We start from the raw sequence: 21,512 nt of genomic DNA, 5'->3' as shown, positions 1-21,512 counted from the left end.
TCAAGACATGTACACAGAACAACTTTAATTCCTTTGAATAACACTGCTTTACTGAATACTTGTGAGGGATAAGACAATATGCCACATTGAGAAAATTGTATCATTTAATCTGAAGGCCTTCCAAATTAATCAAGAGATCTCAGGGAACATGAATTTCCTCATTCTGATTAACCTTCCCTTGTAATATGCAAATAATTTATCTTGACAGGTGTGTCCCCTTACCATAAAGAATATTCAGGTTTCTGGATAACTCACAATGTAAAACTGCTAGATTTTACCTTCAAAAGTTACAAATTCTGAAGATACAAAAATCAAAGCTGCAGTGATCAAGTGAATTTTAGTACACATGAATGCATAACACCATTAGGTCTCATCAGATTTTAGTGGAGGTCAGCACACAAACAATGGATTACATAGACAATAAATATTCTGCTTTGCATTTCACAGATTTTGATAGGCTGAATGGCCTAATTTCTGCTCCTGTGTCTTAGAGTCATAGAGATGTACAGCATGGAAACAGACCCTTCGGTCCAATTTGTCCACGCCGACCAGATATCCCAACCCAATCTAGTCCCACCTGCTAGTACCTGGCCCATATCCCTCCAAACCCTTCCTATTCATATACCTATCCAGATGCCTCTTAAATGTTGCAACTATACTAGCCTTCACCACTTCCCCAGGCAGCTCATTCCATACACGTACCACCCTTTGAGTGAAAACATTGCCCCTTAGGTCTCTTTTATATCTTTCCTTCTCACCCTATGGAAAAGATTTTGCCTATTTATCCTGTCCATGCCCCTCATAATTTTGTAAACCTCGATAAGGTCACGCCTCAGCCTCCAATGCTCCAGGAAAACAGCCCCAGCCTGTTCAGTCTCTCCCTATAGCTCAAATCCTCCAACTCTGGCAACATCCTTATAAATCTTTTCTGAACCCTTTCAAATTTCACAACATCTTTCCGATAGGAAGGAGACCAGAATTACACGCAATATTCCAACAGTGGCCTAACCAATGTTTTGTACAGACGCAACGTGACCTCCCAACCCCTGTACTCAATACTCTGACCAATAAAGGAAAGCACACCAAATGCCACCTTCACAATCCTATCTACATGCTTATGGTCTTATTACACAGAATCACCATCACGTGTGGTATCCATTTGTATCAAGGATAAATGCAATCAAAATGGCATTCAGCATTGCAAAAAATAGGCTTCCCACAAGATAGAAACTTCTAAAACTGAAAATGTGCTTTGTCATAAAAAAGAAACTGCATAAAAATAGAAGTATTTATTACTGCTCAAATTCCACAATATTGTGGCAATTTCAGCAGCAGGAACCTGACAGTAAGAATGTTTGACATTCAAAATATTTAGTCTTACAATATTGGGAATCTCTCAAAGAATTTCCAAAAGTAAATGCCAATGGGAATTGTAACTTGTACATTGGAATTTTTAAAAATTGGAATTCTTGGACTGTCTCGGCTGAGAATGGAAGAAAAGCATCAATGGCCCCATTGGAAAACTATCACCCGATTCTAATCAACTGCCTTGGTCCTGTCTCCAGACAGGATGACACATCAAAAGTCAAATGAAGCATTTCACTCAGATAGAAAAGAGGAAAGTTTTGGCACTGACAGCAAAGACGAGCTGAACACCTGTGAAATACTTGGTTGCATTCTAAAACCCTTTTAAAATCTAAAACCCTTTAGCAACCAGCATGACAGAAAGCACACACATCATTCTCGATCGTGGGATTCTGGTATTGTGCCTCTTCCAATAAACTCCAATTGCTTTGGTCACTGATTATTGTCACGATGTGATACTTGCAAACAAGACTTCAGACTTTCACTGTAAATATATGTAGTGAATGTATCCATGCAATATGTTGGTTTCTGCTTAATCAGATGGTAAATATAAATCTAGCCATTAAGGATACAGTCAACATCAACACACCATACTGCTCCAGTGTGCCCATTGTAAGTGCCAAGCCTCTCACCATTCAGAGAATACCAGACATTAACAACCTGTGTAACAGAGAAAAAAAACAGAATGACTAGTTGATTATTTCTGAACTTTAACTTTGTTCCTACTTGTTTTCACTTGTCACCATTCAATCCATGAAACTCACTAAAATCTCAAAGCATGAATTTTGTTACAGAAAATCCCACTGCACTGTAAATTACCAAGTCAATCTCAATGATTATAAATTTAAATTGTGGGTAACTTCCCTTTTCATTAAAAAAACTTTTTAATCCAACAGCTCCTTGGATCAAAGCAACTATTTGTAAACAACTGATCTGATTGAGCCTAGATATAAATATGATTCCAGTTTAGCTAGTTAAGTATTTATACTACCTACAACATTTGACACAGGTTTTGTACGTACGTGTTTGGCACTACCCTAGAACAATGTCTACCTACTCAGGAAGGTTAGTACATGGAATTTATCCATTTGTATAGTCTAGGTCTGGGCCGACTCAGAGGCCAATCAATGGGAGACACCATTGTCTTTTAAAATAAATCAAAAATGGACAGTTTGTAAGGATTTCAACAGTCTGACTACACATGACAGGAAGCTCTCACAAATATTTTAGCTTTATTTCATTTTTCATAGCAGAAAGGGTTCAAGGAAATGTCCTCAAAATGGAGAGAAGAAATTTTCTACAAATTATTGTTCAAAATCCAAAAAATGAGCAGAGGCATAATAAAAGGAATTTATTTTGTGTTATACTGGGAGAAAATGTCTTCTTCCATGGGATTACCAGCAAGGTCAGTATTTGTTGTCTATGTCTTACTGCTTGACCTGCAGGATTGCCTTGGCCACTTCAGAGGACATTACCTTGCTGTGGATCTAGAATCATGTATAGGCCAGCCCATATTAGGGTGACAGAATTCCCTTCATAAAAGGACACAAGTGAACTAGGTGGGTATCAAGGCACCGCCACTGTGATATGCTTTGGTTCCAGACTTATTCATTGAACTTAAACTGCATCAGCAGCTGTGGTGGGATTTAAATCCACATTCCCAAATCATAACATAGGCCTCTGGTCTAATAGCTCAGCCACGTTACCACTATGCTACTGCTTCCCATTAGGTTGGGGCAATTAAAGGTGAACGCTGCTGAAAATGTGTTGCTGGAAAAGCGCAGCAGGTCAGGCAGCATCCAAGGAGCAGGAGAATCGACATTTCGGGAATGAGCCCTTCTTCAGGAATGATTCCTGATGAAAGGCTCATGCCCGAAATGTCGATTCTCCTGCTCCTTGGATGCTGCCTGACCTGCTGCACTTTTCCAGCAACACATTTTCAGCTCTGATCTCCAGCATCTGCAGTCCTCACTTTCTCCTAGAAGCAATTAAAAGTGAAGCCAACCATTTAGGAATTTTAATTTCAAATTGACTTCATCAATTAACTTTACAACAAATTATATTTAATTTTCTCATAAAATTTAATTATTAATTTGACCAAATAGCTATATCTCAGGTGTTAACCTGCTCATTCAGGAGACCTCAAAGTTAACCTGGCAATAGGCTGGGCCATTAAGTAGACAGAATTGCGTGACTGAAGCCTCAGCCAGAATACATTAAACTTTAAACAATACTGCCATTAAAAACTTTAGACTCACACCTTCAGTTTAAAGTATTTGCAGCCAAAGCCACACAAAATCATTTCGACTTGAAATAAATATTGTGCATCACAGGAGAAAACACAAATGGCGTTCTAAAAGTACTAAATAATCAAGGCCTAAAAAGAAGAGTGGAAATAAATACAATAACTATCACTATACAAAAGGTGATCAGAAAACTAAAGACCTGTATTTCCCCAATAGAATGTATCCTAGGATATTAAAGGAAGCAGTTACAGAGTTAGTGGATGCACTGTAGTAACTTTTCAAGAATCCTCAGATTCTGGAAACATTCCAGAGAACTGGAAAATTGCCACCATAAGACCTTTATTAAAGTGGGAAGACAACAAATCGAGACAATTGGAGACTGATTAGCTTGATGTGCTACTGAGAAACTGATACAGTCAATTCTAAAGGACGTAACAGCAGTTCATTAATGAGACACATAATATGATTACGCAGATTCAGCATAGCTTCATGAAGGGAAAGCAGTAGAAGTGATACATTTGGATTTTCAACAAGTGTTTGATAAGGTAGCACGTTAGGTGATTTAAGATGGCATTGGAGGTAATATATTAGCATGAGTAGAGGACTGGCTAACTTATAGAAGACAGAGTTGGGATAAGCGGAGCATTTTTACAATGGCAACCTGCAATTTGTGGAGTGCCATAAGGGTCAGTACTGGGACCACAATTATTTACAACAGATAAGAATGACTTGCATGAGGGAAGTGATATATTATAGCGAAGTTTGCAGATAATACAAAGGATGATACAAAGAGTCTGCAGAGGGACATAGACAGTTTAAATGGGTGAACAAAAACATGTGTGACCTTATTGAAACAAACAAGATTCTTAGAGGACTTGACAATGTAGATGCAGAGTTTGTTTCCCCTTGTGGAAGAATCTAGGACAAAAGGCTATAATCTCAGAATAAGGAGTCATCCAGTTAAAACACAGATCAGTAGAATTTCTTCTCAGAGTAATCCTATAGTGTGGAAGCAGGCCATTCAGCCCTTCGACTCCAAACCAACCCCTCTGAACAGCACTCCTTCCAGACCCACCTCATCCCATCCTTGTATTTCCTATGGTTAATCCACCTAGCCTACACATCCCTGCACACTATGGGTAATTTTGCATGGCCAGTCCACCCCTAACCTGCACATCTTTGGACTGTGGGAGGAAATGGGAGCACCTGGAGGAAACACATGCAGACACAAGGAGAATGTGCAAACTCCACAAAGACAGAGGGTGAAATCAAACCCAGGTCCCTGGTGCTGTGAGGTGAACCACTGAACCACCGCGAGGTCAGTGAATCTGTGGAATTCTTTACTGTAGAGGGCAATTAAGGTAATTAAGTGGGTAATTAAATACATTCAAGGCTGGCATAGACAGATTTTAGTCAGCAAGGGAATCAAGAGGTTGTATGGAAAAAAAACAGAAAAGTAGAGGTGAGAATGATCAGATCAACCATAAAAGGCAGAGCAGACTTGATGGGCCGAATGACCTACTTCTGTTCCTAAGATTTACTGTTGTAATTACATATTTGCATAATGTAAATATAGTCATGAAGACAGCAAATTAATGGAGTAAGTTACTGCAACATTCCATAAGTTGTGTGTTATACTTACAGTATCTTTTGCACAAGAGAACACTAAATCACCTTCTCTGTTGTATTTAATTTGAGTGATTGATCTTTCATGACCTTGTAACAGGATGGGCTTCTGCAAAAAAAAAATTAAGAAGCAATGTGTTACAGCAACAAAACAAGATCCATTAATTATTCAATTTCAATTCATTGATAAAATGCTAAAACTCTGTAAACCTCCTCAGGTTTAGAGGCCACAACTCATTTTTGGACTACAGAACCATACTTCTCTCTCCCTCTGCAATACTTATCCTGATCACCCTAGTATATATTTTCTACATTATTACATTTTAATACACACCACGACCTCTTTATGGTATCTGCAACATTACTCTTCAATAACTAATATGATAACCAACAAACTGTCCTGGTCTTCCCATGCAACGGTCACGGCAGTGCAAAAACGTCTCTTCTTCCACATAAGGCTTCGGAAATTCAGCAAATCCATAAGGACCCTCACCAACGTTTAAAATGCACCCAGAAAGCATCCTATCTGGGTGCAACATGGTCTGGTACAGCAACCATAAGAAACTACAGAAAGTTGTGCGCACATCCAAATTATTACACAAGGAAACCTATCATCCATGGACTCCATCTACACTTCTCGCTGCCGCAGAAAGGCAGCCAACATCATCAAAGACCCAACACATCCTGGTAATGCTCTCCTACAACCTCTTCCATCAAGCAGAAGATACAAAAGTTAAAATATACGCACCAATAAGTTCAAAAACAGCTTTGTCCCTGCTGTTATCAGATTGCTAAATGGATCATTCTACTGTTAAATCTTGTGATCTTGTTTTTATGCACCTCCTGTATAGCTGTAAATTTGTATACCTCACTCTGTCTAAACAATCTATGATCTAAGTCCTTGTATGCTATGAACTGCCTGTACTGCTCACAAAACAAAATTTTTCACTGTACTTAGGTACAAATGACAACAATAAATCAAATCAAAAGTACTCACTGTCACCTCTCCATCTTTATATTATCTACATCATCACTCTCTAACACTCACTGCATCCCCCCATCACTATATTATTTATATTATTACTCTCTAACACTATATTCTCTATATTATTACTCTCACACCATATTATCTATATTACAGGGGAAAAATTTAAAAGTGACCTTAGGGGCAATCTTTTTGTGCAGAGGGTGGTGTGTGTATGTGATGAGTTACCAGTGGAAGTGGTGGAGGCTGGTATAATTGCAACATTTAAAAGGCATCTGGATGGGTATATGAATAGGAAGGGTTTAGAGGGATATGGGTCAAATGCTGGCAAATGGGACTAGATTAGGTTAGGATATCTGGTCAGCATGGATGTGTTGGGCTGAAGGGTCTGTTTCTGTGCTGTATATCTCTATGACTCTATGGTTACCCTCTAACACCATATTATCTATATTATTACTCTCTAACAGTACATTATTACTGTCTAACACCATATTATCTACATTATTACTCTCTAACAGGACATTATTACTGTCTAACACCATATTATCTACATTATTACTCTCTAACAGGACATTATTACTGTCTAACACCATATTATCTACATTATTACTCTCTAACAGGACATTATTACTGTCTAACACCATATTATCTACATTATTACTCTCTAACAGGACATTATTACTGTCTAACACCATATTATCTACATTATTACTCTCTAACAGGACATTATTACTGTCTAACACCATATTATCTACATTATTACTCTCTAACAGGACATTATTACTCTCTAACACCATATTATCTACATTATTACTCTCTAACAGGACATTATTACTGCCTAACACCATATTATCTACATTATTACTCTCTAACAGGACATTATTACTGTCTAACACCATATTATCTACATTATTACTCTCTAACAGGACATTATTACTCTCTAACACCATATTATCTACATTATTACTCTCTAACACTCACCATGCTGCTTTTGATGATGAGGTGACTCTGAGAGTCGGCCCGAAGAGAACACGGAAGTGACGCACCCGCACGCCGCCGGAACTGACCCTACGTGGGGTCAGGGGTGAGGGGGTGATCCGATGCCATGGCGACGGTCGGTGAGTGATTTCCCTCAGTCTTCACAACGTCCGCCTCTCGGTCCCGGCCCCGATCCCGATCCGGGGGACAGTTCCCCCCCACCCCCGGGGACAGTTCCCCCCCACCCCCGGGACAGTTCCCCCCCACCCCCGGGACAGTTCCCCCCCACCCCCGGGACAGTTCCCCCCGGGACAGTTCCCCCCCACCCTCGGGACAGTTCCCCCCGGGACAGTTCCCCCCCACCCTCGGGACAGTTCCCCCCCGGGACAGTTCCCCCCCACCCCCGGGACAGTTCCCCCCCACCCCCGGGGACAGTTCCCCCCCACCCCCGGGGACAGTTCCCCCCCGGGACAGTTCCCCCCAGGACAGTTCCCCCCCACCCCCGGGGACAGTTCCCCCCCACCCCCGGGACAGTTCCCCCCGGGACAGTTCCCCCCCACCCCCGGGACAGTTCCCCCCCACCCCCGGGGACTGCCCCCCCCCCACCCCCGGGGACTGCCCCCCCCCCCACCCCCGGGGACTGCCCCCCCCCACCCCCGGGGACTGCCCCCCGGGTGACTCTCGGTGTGAGGACTGAAAGCCCGCTCCCTCCCTCTGCCTCCACCGGGTGTTAATGTGTCACTGGGATGAGGAAAGGGACAACACACTCACATTAACCTAACAAAAACTATCGTACATTTCTGAAATATATTTACACTAACTATTTGCCGACATCTGCAGTGGGGTTATGCATCACTTTAAAAATATACAGGAGAGAGATGAATGTCATCCTTCTTATACCTTTATCTATTTAATGAGACGTCAGTGTAGCTGGCTCACACAGCTGACCCCTAATGACACCTGAGAATGTGGTAGTATCTCCATCATAAATGCCATCATGAACAGCGATTTGTACAAAATGAGACGTATTTCAAATGTCCTGAAAAACTCAAACTTTTCATTTCTTGAGTTCCTCGGATGAGTCTGGAAATGGAGACTCGTTTTCCTCAAAGTGTCTATCTTCGTCACATATCAGGCTGTAATGTGATACCTCAGTGTATTAACATTTGGGTTTACTAGGTAAAGAAGTTTAGAATATTTATTTTAGCTTTTTGGAATCAATTCCTAAAAGCTCAGCAGTCCCCAACTTTCTCAATGTAATTCTATGATTACAAGTAGAAACAATCAAGAATTTTGCTATTTACATAAATATAAAAATTTAACCAAAAATTAAATTGGTAATGATGACATGTACTCCCAATGTGCTTCCAAACATTCGTGTTTTGTTTTGATAAAGGGAGCATGTTGAATACTATCTTATACTGTGCCCTTGAAATGGAGGTTTGAAATTTGTGTTGTTGGTTCATGACATTATTGTAGTTCCTGTATTTCTGCTGTGCATGAGTACAAAGCGCCATACTAATAAGTTGATTAATAGAATTTGAAACTGAGGCACTGCATGCTCACAGGACATTGCATAATTCTTGTCTTCTTTTGTCACTTTACTCAAAATAGCCATGCTCTAGTACATATTGGCTTGGCCTCATATTGTAGATATTTTCTTGATATGTCACCAATGGAACTGAAAAATTAATCAATAGGATTTAGTTAGAGTCTTGGTCCATGCCTTTTATTTCAGTGGAAGTTTGCTGCCTCTTCCTCGTGGCACTCCTTTGGGGTGGAACAAACCCCTTTCTGAAAAAGGGCACGGAGGGAATAGAGAAGGTTAAGTCTAGAAACATTGTCATTCAGCTCTTCGCAGAGGTTAAGTTTTTATTTCTTAATTACAAGGTAAGAAAATTACTTTGGAATACTGTACTTTATTGCAATCTTAAAATCATGTGGACTGCCATAAGGAGAATTACCAAGTTTTAGTTTTAGTCATCTCTATTTTAATTGATGAATATTTCTAGGATGTAAACCTGTCCATGATTTGCCGTTAATGCACTTTTATGATCGTCCTTTCTCTACACTAACCAAAACCACAAAGTCAGCGTTCATTTATTAAAAGCCCAAGGCCAAGCATGTATCTGTTTAGCACTTAGTTTCCAATAGCCTGCCCGCTGCAGTTATGACAAAGTGCATGCCTGCTTTTCATTGCTTTTTCCCTAACCTTACCAAACTGTTCAATTAAACCCATAGCACAATTCACTGAATTGATGTTTTCTTATTGTTGTTGCCCAATTCTCCAACTCTGACAGCCATTAGTCTAAGCATGACCACCATGCTTCCCCCCCACCTGATCTCCATCCTGCTCTTTAACTGTGCCAGAATGACTTTGATCCTTGCAGCTAGTCAGTGTTTGCTCCCCAGTCTTTCTCTAACAGAGTTTTAAAAAACTGAAAGAACTACAGATGCTGGAAATCAGAAACAAAAAAACATAAATTGCTAGAAAAGCTCAGCAGTTCTGGTAGCATCTGTGGAGAGGAATCAGGGTTAACATTTTGGGTCTGGTGTCTCTTCCTCAGCAATTTCTATGTTTGTAGCCAGGAAAAAAGTTGATTGTAATGCAGAAGATAGGCTGGTGGGGCTGGGGGCGTGGTAAGGAATAAACAATAAGTGGACATAGAGTCCTAAGAGGGAGAATAGTTGGACAGTCAATGGAGTGGATAAAGGTAGGTTCTGGAGAATGAATGCTGTAATGGGGACTAACAGTGGCTAACAATAAGTAGCGTATAATAGCAGACCATGTGATAACAAGATTTCGTGTGTGGGGATTGCCCAATCTATAAATCAGACAATTTATCAACTAGTGAGCCACATCGAACAGCACATCTCACTGACCATTCTCAGCTGGAAGCAGACCATTCACACTCAACCCACCCCATGCTTGCCAGGCTCAGAAAAGTGTATCCGCCATTAAATGTGATTCTGTTATTGTAAGACATTTATTAAACAATTGAGTTTGCACTAAAAGTAAGACTGGAAACTAAGATCGTCAGTGTTGCCTGCAGTGCTTATTTTCGAAGCTACATACAAAAATACTTAGGATCCTGTATTATGTAGGCAAAAGGAATTTATATGTACATTGCACTGTTTTCGTGGAGAGAAGATATGGCCATGGGGAACTGCCAATCTTTGCTGTATTCCCATGGAGATACTGGTAAATCAGAATCTACCTGCCTGCTCTGAAATTAAAATTAATGCCATTGGTGTCCCAGCCAATCACCATCATTATAGAGTCATGCAGCATAGAAACAGATCCAACCAATCCACACCAAACATCACTTTTATACACTCCATGAAAAACGTCCCAACCCATCTATATAACTCAAACATTCCATACCTAGCAACATCCTGGTAAATCTCTTCTAAACCTTCTCCAGCATAATAATATCCTTCCTATAACTGGGAGACTTAGAACTGGACGAAGTATTCCAGAAGATGCCTCAACAATGTCCTGTACAACCTCAACATGACTTTCCAATTACCAAAGGACTGGGCAATGAAGGCAAGCATGCCTTTTTAACCAACTTGTGTCGCCAACTTTAAACATTATGTACCTGAACTCTTAGGTCTCTCTGTTCTACAACACTGCCCATTGCCCTACCATTCATTGTATAAATCCTACCCTACCTCTCCTTGTTAGGTAAACAGCACTTCCCAGCAATACTAGGAATTTTAAGAATCAAAAATTGAAGGAACTACAGTTTTAACCATTGCTATCCGACCTCATGTTCAAACATGTCCTTTGAAACTTGTACAAACACATCAACAGGATTTTTCTCGATGACATTTTCTGCCAATGATGGATACAGAACAATGTCAACATGTAGCTCTGCTGGGCGATCCGTATTTTAGTATCAACATACATTTTCTGTATAAATTGGTGTCTATTTTTAACGTTATTTTGCATTCTAGTTCTTGATGAGAACTGTTTGTCTCCTTTTAGCAGTGTTTAAGCAGGAATTGTTATTATGAATGCAATGGGTAAGCATTTTCAACAAAAAGATTCCATATATGGGCACGGTGGCACAATGGGTGGCACGGTGGCACAGTGATTAGCACTGCTGCCTCACAGCACCGGAGACTCGGGTTCAATTCCCGCCTCAGGTGACTGACTGTGTGGAGTTTGCACATTCTCCCCATGTCTGCGTGGGTTTCTTCCGGATGCTCCGGTTTCCTCCCACAGTCCAAAAATGTGCAGGTTAGTGGAATTGACCATGCTAAATTGCCCGTAGTGCTAGGTGCAGGGGTAAATGTAGGGGAATGGGTCTGGTTGGCAGGTCAGTGTGGACTTGTTGGGCCGAACATTAAGTAATCTAAGTAAAAGTCAGCACTGAGATAAGTATCCAGTTATTCTGTTTGTGGTGATGTGAATTGATAAGAAATTATGCTTAACACACATGGAGACAGCTGGATATAATATGTTGGAAGCCTTACTCTGAGAAAATCTTGTCACTGCTTTGTTAGCAGAACTGCCTACCTCAGAGTACTCCTACATTCCTTGTTGATTCCTCCAAATGTTTTCAGATCCTTTTCCTAATAATTCCAAATGACACTTCTCCTGCTCACACTGTGACATTCCATAACAGCTTCCACCTTTTTCCCTTGACTTCTCCAGTGCTCTGTCACAACAACCCTGTCCTTCATGATGAATCTTGATGGCCGTGCTAATTCTCAATTACTGCCACATGCAATTCCTTTGATCTAATACCTAACCACCTACAATCTGGAGCATCTTTCTCCATGTTTTGTGTTTCCTTTTAAAAATAAAGATTCAATGACCTATTGTTCACAATTATCGCCACTGATAGAGTCATACAATACGGAAACAGACCCTTTGGTCCAATTTGTCCTTGCCAACCAACTTTCCCAAACTAATCTACTACTTGCCTGCATTTGGCTCATATCCCTGTAAACCTTCCTGTTCACGTACCTGTCCAAATGCCTTTGAAATGTTGTAACTGTACCTGTATCTTCCCCTTCCAGCGGCAGTCCATTCCACATATGAACCACCTGTGTGTGAAAAGGTTGCCCCGCAAGTCCCTTTTAAATCTTTCTCCTTTTACTTTAAAAATATGTTTTGAATTCCTAACCCTACGGGAAAGGCCTTTGTTATTCACCTTATCTGTGCCCCTCATGATTTTATAAACCACAATAAGGTGACCCTCAACCTCCTAAGCTCCAGTGAGAAAAGTCCCAGCCTATCCAACCTCTCGTAATAACTCTAACCCTCCAGTCCTGGCAACATCCTTGTAAATCTTTTCTGAACCCTCTTCAGCTTAATAATATCCTCCTACAGCAGGGTGACCAGAACTGTATACAGTACTCCAAAAGTGACCTCGCCAATATCCTGTACAATCGCAACATGACTCCTATCCTCAATGGAGCAATGAAGGAAAGCATGCTGAATACCTTCATAACCACTGTGTCTACTTGTAATACAACTTTCACAGAACTATTTATCTGTACCCTTAAGTCTATCAACACTCCCCAGGACCTTACCGTTCACTGTATAGGTCCTGCCCTGTTCATTTTACAAAAACGGAACAGCTCACATTTATCCAAATTAAATTCCATGTATCACTCCTCGGCCCATTTGCTTAAGGCCCTTTTGTAATCTTAGATAAAATTCTTCACTTTGGTGTCATCTACAAACTTATTAAGATTAGCGTAGATTTAGACTTTGAACAATAAAAAAATTGCTAATTCAACCGCAATATGCAGTAACAAAAAAAAATGAGTGTGTGTGGTTTGTTTACCCTGATAGTAATTTGAGCATGTCGTAGGAAGGAACAGTATATCCTATCTTTGAACACAGCAAATCTAATAGACAATAGGTGCAGGAGTAGGCCATTCTGCCCTTCGAGCCTGCACCACCATTCAATATGATCATGGCTGATCATCCTTAATCAGTATCCTGTTCCTGCCTTATCTCCATAACCCTTGATTCCACTATCCTTGAGAGCTCTATCCAACTCTTACTTAAATGAATCCAGAGACTGGGCCTCCACTGCCCTCTGGGGCAGAGCATTCTAGACAGCTACCACTCTCTGGGTGAAGAAGTTTCTCATCATCTCTGTCCTAAATGGTCTACCCTGTATTTTTTAGCTGTGTCCTCTGGTTCGGCACCCATCAGCGGAAACATGTTTCCTGCCTCCAGAGTGTCCAATCCTTTAATAGTCTTATATGTCTCAATCAGATCTCCTCTCAGTCTTCTAAACTCAACGGTATACAAGCCCAGTCGCTCCAGTCTTTCAGAATAAGGTAGTCCCACCATTCCAGGAATTGACCTTGTGAACCTACGCTGTACTCCCTCAATAGCCAGAATGTCTTTCCTCAAATTTGGAGACCAGAACTGTACACAATACTCCAGGTGTGGTCTCACCAGGGCCCTGTACAGCTGCAGAAGTATCTCTTTGCTTCTGTACTCAATCCCTCTTGTTATGAAGGTCAGCCTTCACTACCTGCTGTACCTGCATGCTTACCTTCATTGACTGGTGTACAAGAACACCCAGATCTCTTTGTACTGCCCCTTTACCTAAATTGATTCCATTTACGTAGTAATCTGCCTTCCTGTTCTTGCCACTAAAGTGGATAACCATATATTTATCCACATTAAACTGTATCTGCCATGCATCTGACCACTCACCTAATCTGTCCAGGTCACCCTGTAATCTCCTAACATCCTCCTCACATTTCACCCTGCCACCCTGCTTAGTATCATCAGCAAATTTGCTAATGTTATTACTAATACCATCTTCTATATCATTAATATATATTGTAAAAAGCTGCGGTCCCAGCACTGATCCCTGCGGTACCCCACTGGTCACTGCCTGCCATTCCAAAATGGAGCTGTTTATCACTACTCTTTGTTTCCTGTCAGCCAACCAACTTTCAATCCAAGTTAGTACTTTGCCCCCAATACCATGCGCCCTAATTTTGCTCACTAACCTCCTATGTGGGACTTTATCAAAAGCTTTCTGAAAGTCCAGGTACACTACATCTACTGGATCTCCCTCGTCCATCTTCAGAGTTACATCCTCAAAACATTCCAGAAGATTAGTCAAGCATGATTTCCCCTTCATAAATCCATGCTGACTCTGACCTATCCTGTTACTGCTATCCAGATGTGTCGTAATTTCATCCTTTATAATAGACTACAACATCTTTCCCACCAGTGAGGTCAGACTAACTGATCTATAATTTCCTGCTTTCTCTCTCCCACCTTTCTAAAAAATTGGTACAACATTAGCCACCCTCCAATCCGCAGGAACTGATCCCAATTCTATCAAACTCTGGAAAATAATCACCAACGCATCCACGATTTCTCGAGCCACCTCCTTCAGTACCCTGGGATGTAGACCATCAGGCCCCAGGGACTTATCAACCTCCAGACCTAACAATCTCTCCAACACCAATTCCTGTCAAATATAAATTCTCTTAAGTTCAGGTCCTTCAGTCACTGTTACCTCAGGGAGATTGCTTGTTTCTTCCCCAGTGAACACAGATTTGAAGTACCAATTCATAAGGATGGCAGTTTGATTACATTCAATTTCTTACAGTGTGGAAACAGGTCCATCAGCCCAACCAGTCCACTCCGACCCTTCGAAGAGTAACCCACTTCCCTCTGACTAATGCACCTAACAATATGGGCAATTTAGCATGGCCAATTTACCTGACCTGCACATCTCTGGACTGTGGGAGGAAACCCACGCAGAGATGGGGAGAATGTGCAAACTCCGCACAGACAGTTCCCAAGGTTGGAATTGAACCTGGGACCCTGGTGCTATGAGACAGCAGTGCTAACCATTGAGCCACTGTGCTGCCCTATCCCACTGGGATATCTCAGTGTGTTGTCTGGCTCTGAACTGGACCTGGATTCACATTTGCCTGTAAAATAACCTCAGTAATTAATACCTGCTACAATTACCTGGATTAGTCTGTCTGACATAAGGATTTTAAAGGGTAGAGCAAAGTACCAGGCCTATTCCAGACTCCAGCCAACACATAAACAACATCTTCAGATCTAGTGAAAAACAGTGTCTACTTGTTTTTCTTTCATTTAATGTCTTTCAGTATTTAGTGCCTTTTCTTCTCAATCAAAGTGGATCAGTCATCTACTACTTCACTTTGGCATCTACAGGTTGGTGTCTCTGTTCATTCTAATAAATGCTTTACATTACTGATATTTTATTAAAGTCATGACTACTTACTGCAGTTTTTTTTATCAATTGCCAGTTTCTGAGGCTTTTCCCATTTCTTGAGAAAATGTGATGGTTAGCGGTTTTGTCACTGGACCTAGGTTTTGTCCAGAGACCTAGGTAATGCTTTGGGGATCGGAGTTTGAATCCCACCGCAGCAAATGGTGGCATTTAACTTAAAAGAAAATAACCTGGAATGAGAAGTCCATTGAAGATCATGAGACAATGGTCATAAAAGCCCAGCTGTGACACTGATGACCTTTGAGGTGGGCAAGCTTGTACATCTCTGGACCCACGGTAATGTGGTTCACTCTTAACTGCCTTCTGAAATGGGCTATCCATTGTAGCAATTGTAGCAAAACTGGTCAGAAGTCGCAAACATTGTGGTGTACCTATACCAAATAGACCACGGTGATTCAATAAAGCAACTCCTCACCACCTCCTCAAGAGCAATCGTGGCATGTGATAGGCAAGAAACCTTTACCCAGCCAGCAATGCCCACCTCTCACGAATGAATAGAATTCCAACTATTTGAGACTATAAGTGTAATTTGGAGCATATATGTATAACTTAAAATTATTCCCTTCTGTTACTGTGGGTCATCAATAGCCGCAGAGTTCTATTTATCCACAATTTCTAACCTCATAGCTTGGCACATTTCCCCATCGTGCTATTATCGTAATGCAAGGAGATCGACCTTGCAACAATTAAGAATGCAGGAGGGCATGTCAGGAGCAGCAACAGGCATTTTTATAACTGAGCTGCCATCCTGGTGAAATGATAACACAGGACGCCTTGAGTGCCAAACAGCAGAAATTGCGTACTATAGACAGAGCTAAGTGATTGCACAACCATTAGATCATTTGCAGCTGTGCCATATCTAGTCATAAATGGCCAAATAAAATAAAAATATTGCAGATATTGGGTACCTGAAAAAAAACTGAATATCCTGGAGAAACTCAGCAGGTCTGGCAAGTTGTAGAGTGAGAAACAGAGTTCTCAGAATGGTCCTCCTCCAGACCACACACTATCCTGATTTAGAACTACTGTATCTGTGGAATTGTTTCCCGCGATTTACCATGGCCTGACATATTACAGGGAACATTCCAGAACTAGGGACAGGGCTGCCGGGCAGGTAAAATTCCTATTTAAATGAATGTGTTCACTCCTATCCTTGGTTTCAGGTTTCTGTGGTAGAGTCATAGAGATGCACAGCACGGCAACAGACCCTTCGAAGCTCTTGGAATGTATCCCCTGTGGTTATGGGGGGACTACTGTATATGCTATGCATTCACTGTCACTGGACTCCCTTCCTAATAACACTGTGTGTACCTAAATAACATGGCCTTCAAGATTCTGCACCACCTTCTGAAGGACGGTTAGCGATAGCCCATCAATGCTACCTGAACTAACGAGATCCACATCCCATGAGTTAATGTAAAAAAGTCCTTCCTGTTTCCAAATAGTTGTGTCTGTGAATGTGCCTTATCTCCTGTAAATAGTGACTGGTATATCTCATTAGATAATTTCAAGCAAAATTTTAACAACTTCTAAAATTAAAAATGTCCTCATTGTTTAAAGACTTTAAGTTTGAGATAAATGGCAAGACCAAGGAATGGTAAAAATACAGGTAAAAATAACGACTGCAGATGCTGGAAACCAGATTCTGGATTAGTGGTGCTGGAAGAGCACTGTTTATCTTACATTTGAATTCACATTTGTGATGTGTTCATTGATAATGGACACAACAATTACTCTTCTTTCTGTAATTTTTGAGAGGTAGTTAGTCAGTAATAAATATTTATTCGTTGCAGATCTGTCATTGGCTGTGCTTTTATCAAACTCGCTGACATTTCTTTTCACATTACTGACTGGAAAGTTGCTTGGTGAAGAGATTGGTGGCAAATGTAAGTGCAGCATTGTTACACAATGTTTCTCCTAGTGTTTACAGTATAGAACCAAACCACTTGCTCATGCGACCTGGTCAGTATTCAAGCTCCACTCAAGCAACCTCCTAGCCTTCCTCCTCCAACCCATCAACCTCCCCATGTATTCCTTTTTCTCTCATACATTTATCTTGTTTCTTTTGAAATGCTAGTGAGCATGGGAATAGGTGGATAGAACAAATAAATGTGTCGCTAAAGAGTTGCAGCGGAATGGAGGGCTTTAGATTCCTGGATGACTTTGTTCATTGCTGGGGAAGGTGGAACCTGTAAAACTCCAAAGGGTTGAACCTGAACTGAAACAGGATCAACGTCCTTGCAGGGGGTTTGGTAGTTCAGTTGTTTAGGGTTTAAATTAATTTGAAAAGGTCATGAGATACAGAATGGAGATACAGTAGGACATAATGCACAAACAGGTATAGAAGATCCAACTCAGTCTAGAAGACAGTGCAAGTGTAATTGAGTTAAGGCACAAGAGAACCTGGCAAGGCTGGATGGCATTTATTTAATGCTAGATGTTTTGCAAGTAGTGCAGATGACTTGAGGGTGTTAAGTAACGTATGGGGATATGACTGGCGGTTCAATATCCTAGGATATAAAATCTTTGGGTAAGATGCAAGGTTTGTAAAAGAGGAGATGGTGTTGCAATATTGATCAAGGTGTCAATGATTGCTGTAAGGTGGAGTGATAACTTAGAAGGTTCCTCAAACAAAGTCATAGAGGTAGAACTTAAAAACATAAAGGGGGCAATCATTTTGCTTGGGGTGTACTATAGATTTCCAAATAATCAGGGAGAGGTAGAAAGACACATATGGAGGCAAATCTAAGGGAACTGTAAAACTCATGTTGGTGAACAAAGAGACCTTGGAGTGCAGGTTCATAGTTTCTTGAAAGTAGAGTCGCAGATAGACAGGATAGTGAAGAAAGTGCCTGATATGCTTGCTTTTATTGGACATGCATTGGATATAGGAGTTGGAAGATCATGTTGTGGCTGTACAGGATATTGATTAGGCCACTTTTGGAATACTGCATGCAATACTGATCTCCCTGTTATAGGAAAGATGTTGTGAAACTTGAAAGGGTTGAGAAAAGATTTACAAGGATGTTGTCAGAGTTGGAGGGTTTGAGCTATAAAGAGAGGCTGAATAGGCTGGGGCTATTTTCCCTGGAGTGTCGGAGACTGAGGGGTGACTTCATAGAAGTCTATAAAATCATGAAGGAACATAGGTAGTGAGTAGCCAAGGTCTTTTTCCAGGGTAGGAAAATCCAGAACCAGAGGGAACAGGTTTAAGGTGAGAGGGGAAAGATTTAAAAGAGATTTAAAGGGCAATCTTTTAAGGGGCAGAGGGTGGAGCTTGCATGGAATGAACTGCCAGAGGAAGTGGTGGAGGCTGGTACAATAACAACATTTAAAAAGCATTTGGATGGGTATATGAATAGGAAGGATTTAAAGGGATATGGACCAAATGCAGGCAAGTGGGACTAGATTAATTTAGGATATCTGGTCAGCATGGACAAGTTGGACAGAAGGGTCTGTTTCCATGCTGTTCAGCTCTATGACTCTACTAGGGTAATGATAGAAGGGGATTTCAACTTCTCCAGCATTCATTGGGATGGACAAACTGTGAAAGGCTTAGAGGGGGCTTACAGGAGAACATTTTGAGACAGCATGTAAGTGCTACAAGAAAGGGAATTTAGATCTAATTTTTAAGGAATGAGGCTGGGCAAGTGGTAGCTGTGGCAGTGGTGGGAAGCAGGTCTGCCTGGTAATTTGGTGATATAGTAAAATTTAAAGTAGTTATGGATAATGACAAAGATAAGCCAGAAATAAAGAAAGGCCAATTTTAATAAGACAAGATAGGATATGGCCAAAGTGGATAGGAAGTAGCTACTTGCAGGAAAATCCACATCAGAGCAGTGAGAGTCTATCATAAGGATGATAACAAGAGTGCATGGTCAACATGTTGTTGTAAAGGTGAAGTGTGGGACCAACAAGTGCGGAGATCACTGGATGTCAGGGGATGTATACAATTGAATAAGAAAAGAGAGGAAGCTTCTGGTACATGTCCAAAGGTTGAGATAGCAGATGCCTTATTTGGTCTTTTGAGCCTGTTCTAATATTTATTATGATGATAGTTGATCATCTAACTCAGTACCCTCTTCCTGGTATCCCCCAGATTGTTTGATCCCTTTAACCTCAAGTACTATCTCCAAATCCTTAACAAAGTCACACAATGTTTTGTCTGTAGCTGCTTTTGATGGTAGTGAATTCGATAAGCTCATCATTCTCTGGGTGAAGAAATTTCTCCTCATCTCAGTCCTAAATGGTTTACCCCATATCCTTAGACTGTGACTCCCTGGTTTTGAACCATTAGCAAAATCCCTCTTGCATCGATCTGTCTAATCATGTTAGAATTTTATAGGTTTTTCTGAGATACCCCTTTCATTCTTCTGAATTCCAGTGTATAGTGCCCTCACTGATTTACCCTCTGTTGATACATTAGTCCTATCATCCCAGTCTGCTAACCTTATAGCAAGAACGTTCTTCTTCAGATATGGAGACCAAAAGGTGCACAAAATATTTAAGTTGTTGTCCCATTAAGACTATGTATATTTGCAGCAAGACATCCCTGCTCCAGTACTTAAATCCTGTCACTATGAAGGCCAACATTTCATTTACATTCTTTACTGCCTTAGCAGCTGGAGTATGAGGACACCCAGGTCTCATTGCACATTTCCCCTCTATCAGTTTTGCAATTCAGGGAACAATCTGCCTTCAAAGTTTAGTACCAAAAGCTCACATTATATTACATGTGCCATGCTTTTGCATACTCGCTCAGCTTTGCACCACTGCATTGTCCACTGTCTGAGCAGACAGTTTTACAGCAAATATGTCAATGTGCATCGTCTTCTTTTAAATAATACCATCGAGGTGGCATTGGGAGTCGTCTTGCTCATTGTACATTTGTCAAGTAATTCTAAAAACATGCTTTTTCCCATTTCTTTTGCAGTGGCTCTGATAGGAATGCTGCTGATTATTGTAGGTGTTACGCTGTGTGTTGCCAGCACAGTCAACAAGGAGAGTTAACACCAAGACAGCTAAAAGATTAAATCGAGCTTTTGGTGGTATTGCGGTGCTTGATCAACTTGTAAAATAAAGCTGACATGAAGTAAAGAATGACAAATGAGAACAACTCTTACCTGGACGTAACTAAGAATTGGAGAAGAATAAATAATCACTGTCTAAGACAAACACTTTAAAGATATAAAACTGTCCCACTGTTGTTGTGTTTACATTACATCATAGACCTCTACAGGGGATAAATACTCCAGCTGTCTTCAGTCAGTTGTCAGGTTAGAGTCATTTCTGTTCTTGATTTCTGTTTGGTTAGGAGTCAGCCTTTTTAGATCAATATCTATTATTGATCTTTATTAAAATGAATGGGAGGAGCAGCCATTTCCTGATATAGAACAATAATGTGTATTTTCTTTACCCCATGATATGTGACACAACACATGATAATCAATTTTTTTAAAGTCATGCTGGAGACAGGTATCTCCACTCCAGTGAATGAGTGACATTGAAAAATTGTAAATGATAATGTCAGTTTGCTGTCTTCTGACCCTTTAAATGTAATCCCAGAATAATCTTGTGTGACCTAGTATTTTTTAAAAAATTCTGTGATGCCTTCTTTCTGCCACTAGATGGTATTAATACATTTATAAATGTACAATTACTGATTAACAATGTTGTCCCATATGTATCCATAAAATCATAGGCATGTGATAGCTATATATTTTCTATGGAATTTCCAAGATTTTCTCAAATAATTGAGCGTCCTGATGTGTGTGCCCATAATTGCAATAGAAAATACATGGAGTTTCCCACAGGGTGCTCTGGGATATGGAAATAATTTATCCCCTGCATTAAGCAGATGAGTTTATGAATCTGAAGGACAAATTGGACAAAATGCAAATAGGTAATCATTGTGACCACAGGGAATGACCTATTGTGAAGGGATCCTTTTAAATAACATTTGTTATCCAGACAGATATAACATTTGACTAAAAATGATTGTGTTTGACGTGAGTTAATTTAAATAAAAGACCATTTTGTTTTGTA

At 40.6% G+C, this 21,512-nt stretch overlaps 2 protein-coding genes across 2 annotated transcripts in view; one reads left to right on the top strand and one right to left on the bottom strand.

The window, feature by feature from the left end:
* The window catches only part of eif3i (eukaryotic translation initiation factor 3, subunit I), a 21,357-nt gene extending 14,058 nt beyond the window's left edge, over positions 1 to 7,299 (bottom strand). Inside the window, exons 1-3 of the mRNA XM_060847319.1 lie at positions 7,204 to 7,299; positions 5,254 to 5,346; positions 1,938 to 2,025 (exon numbers count right to left, since the gene is read on the bottom strand). Of these exons, the coding sequence (XP_060703302.1) occupies positions 1,938 to 2,025; positions 5,254 to 5,346; positions 7,204 to 7,206 (184 nt within the window). The 5' untranslated portion in view covers positions 7,207 to 7,299. The remainder of the gene's footprint in view (positions 1 to 1,937; positions 2,026 to 5,253; positions 5,347 to 7,203) is intronic.
* On the top strand, positions 7,295 to 21,512 carry tmem234 (transmembrane protein 234). The gene is made up of 5 exons (XM_060847320.1): positions 7,295 to 7,340; positions 8,939 to 9,090; positions 15,322 to 15,388; positions 17,261 to 17,353; positions 20,401 to 21,512. Exons 1-5 carry the CDS (start codon positions 7,328 to 7,330, stop codon positions 20,475 to 20,477), a joined length of 402 nt encoding a protein of 133 aa, XP_060703303.1. The 5' UTR covers positions 7,295 to 7,327; the 3' UTR covers positions 20,478 to 21,512.

The sequence above is a fragment of the Hemiscyllium ocellatum genome, chromosome 30 (assembly GCF_020745735.1).
Source record: "Hemiscyllium ocellatum isolate sHemOce1 chromosome 30, sHemOce1.pat.X.cur, whole genome shotgun sequence".
Classification (NCBI taxonomy): Eukaryota; Metazoa; Chordata; class Chondrichthyes; order Orectolobiformes; family Hemiscylliidae; genus Hemiscyllium; species Hemiscyllium ocellatum.
The sequence above is the reverse complement of the archived record's forward strand: the minus strand, read 5'-3'. Positions and strand labels throughout refer to the sequence as shown.

Excerpts from the sequence above, each read along its gene's own strand:
- tmem234 (XM_060847320.1), top strand. Across the intron at positions 15,389-17,260 it reads CTTCACTTTGGCATCTACAG|ATCTGTCATTGGCTGTGCTT; the intron begins GTTGGTGTCTCT and ends TATTCGTTGCAG. Across the intron at positions 17,354-20,400 it reads TGAAGAGATTGGTGGCAAAT|TGGCTCTGATAGGAATGCTG; the intron begins GTAAGTGCAGCA and ends TTTCTTTTGCAG.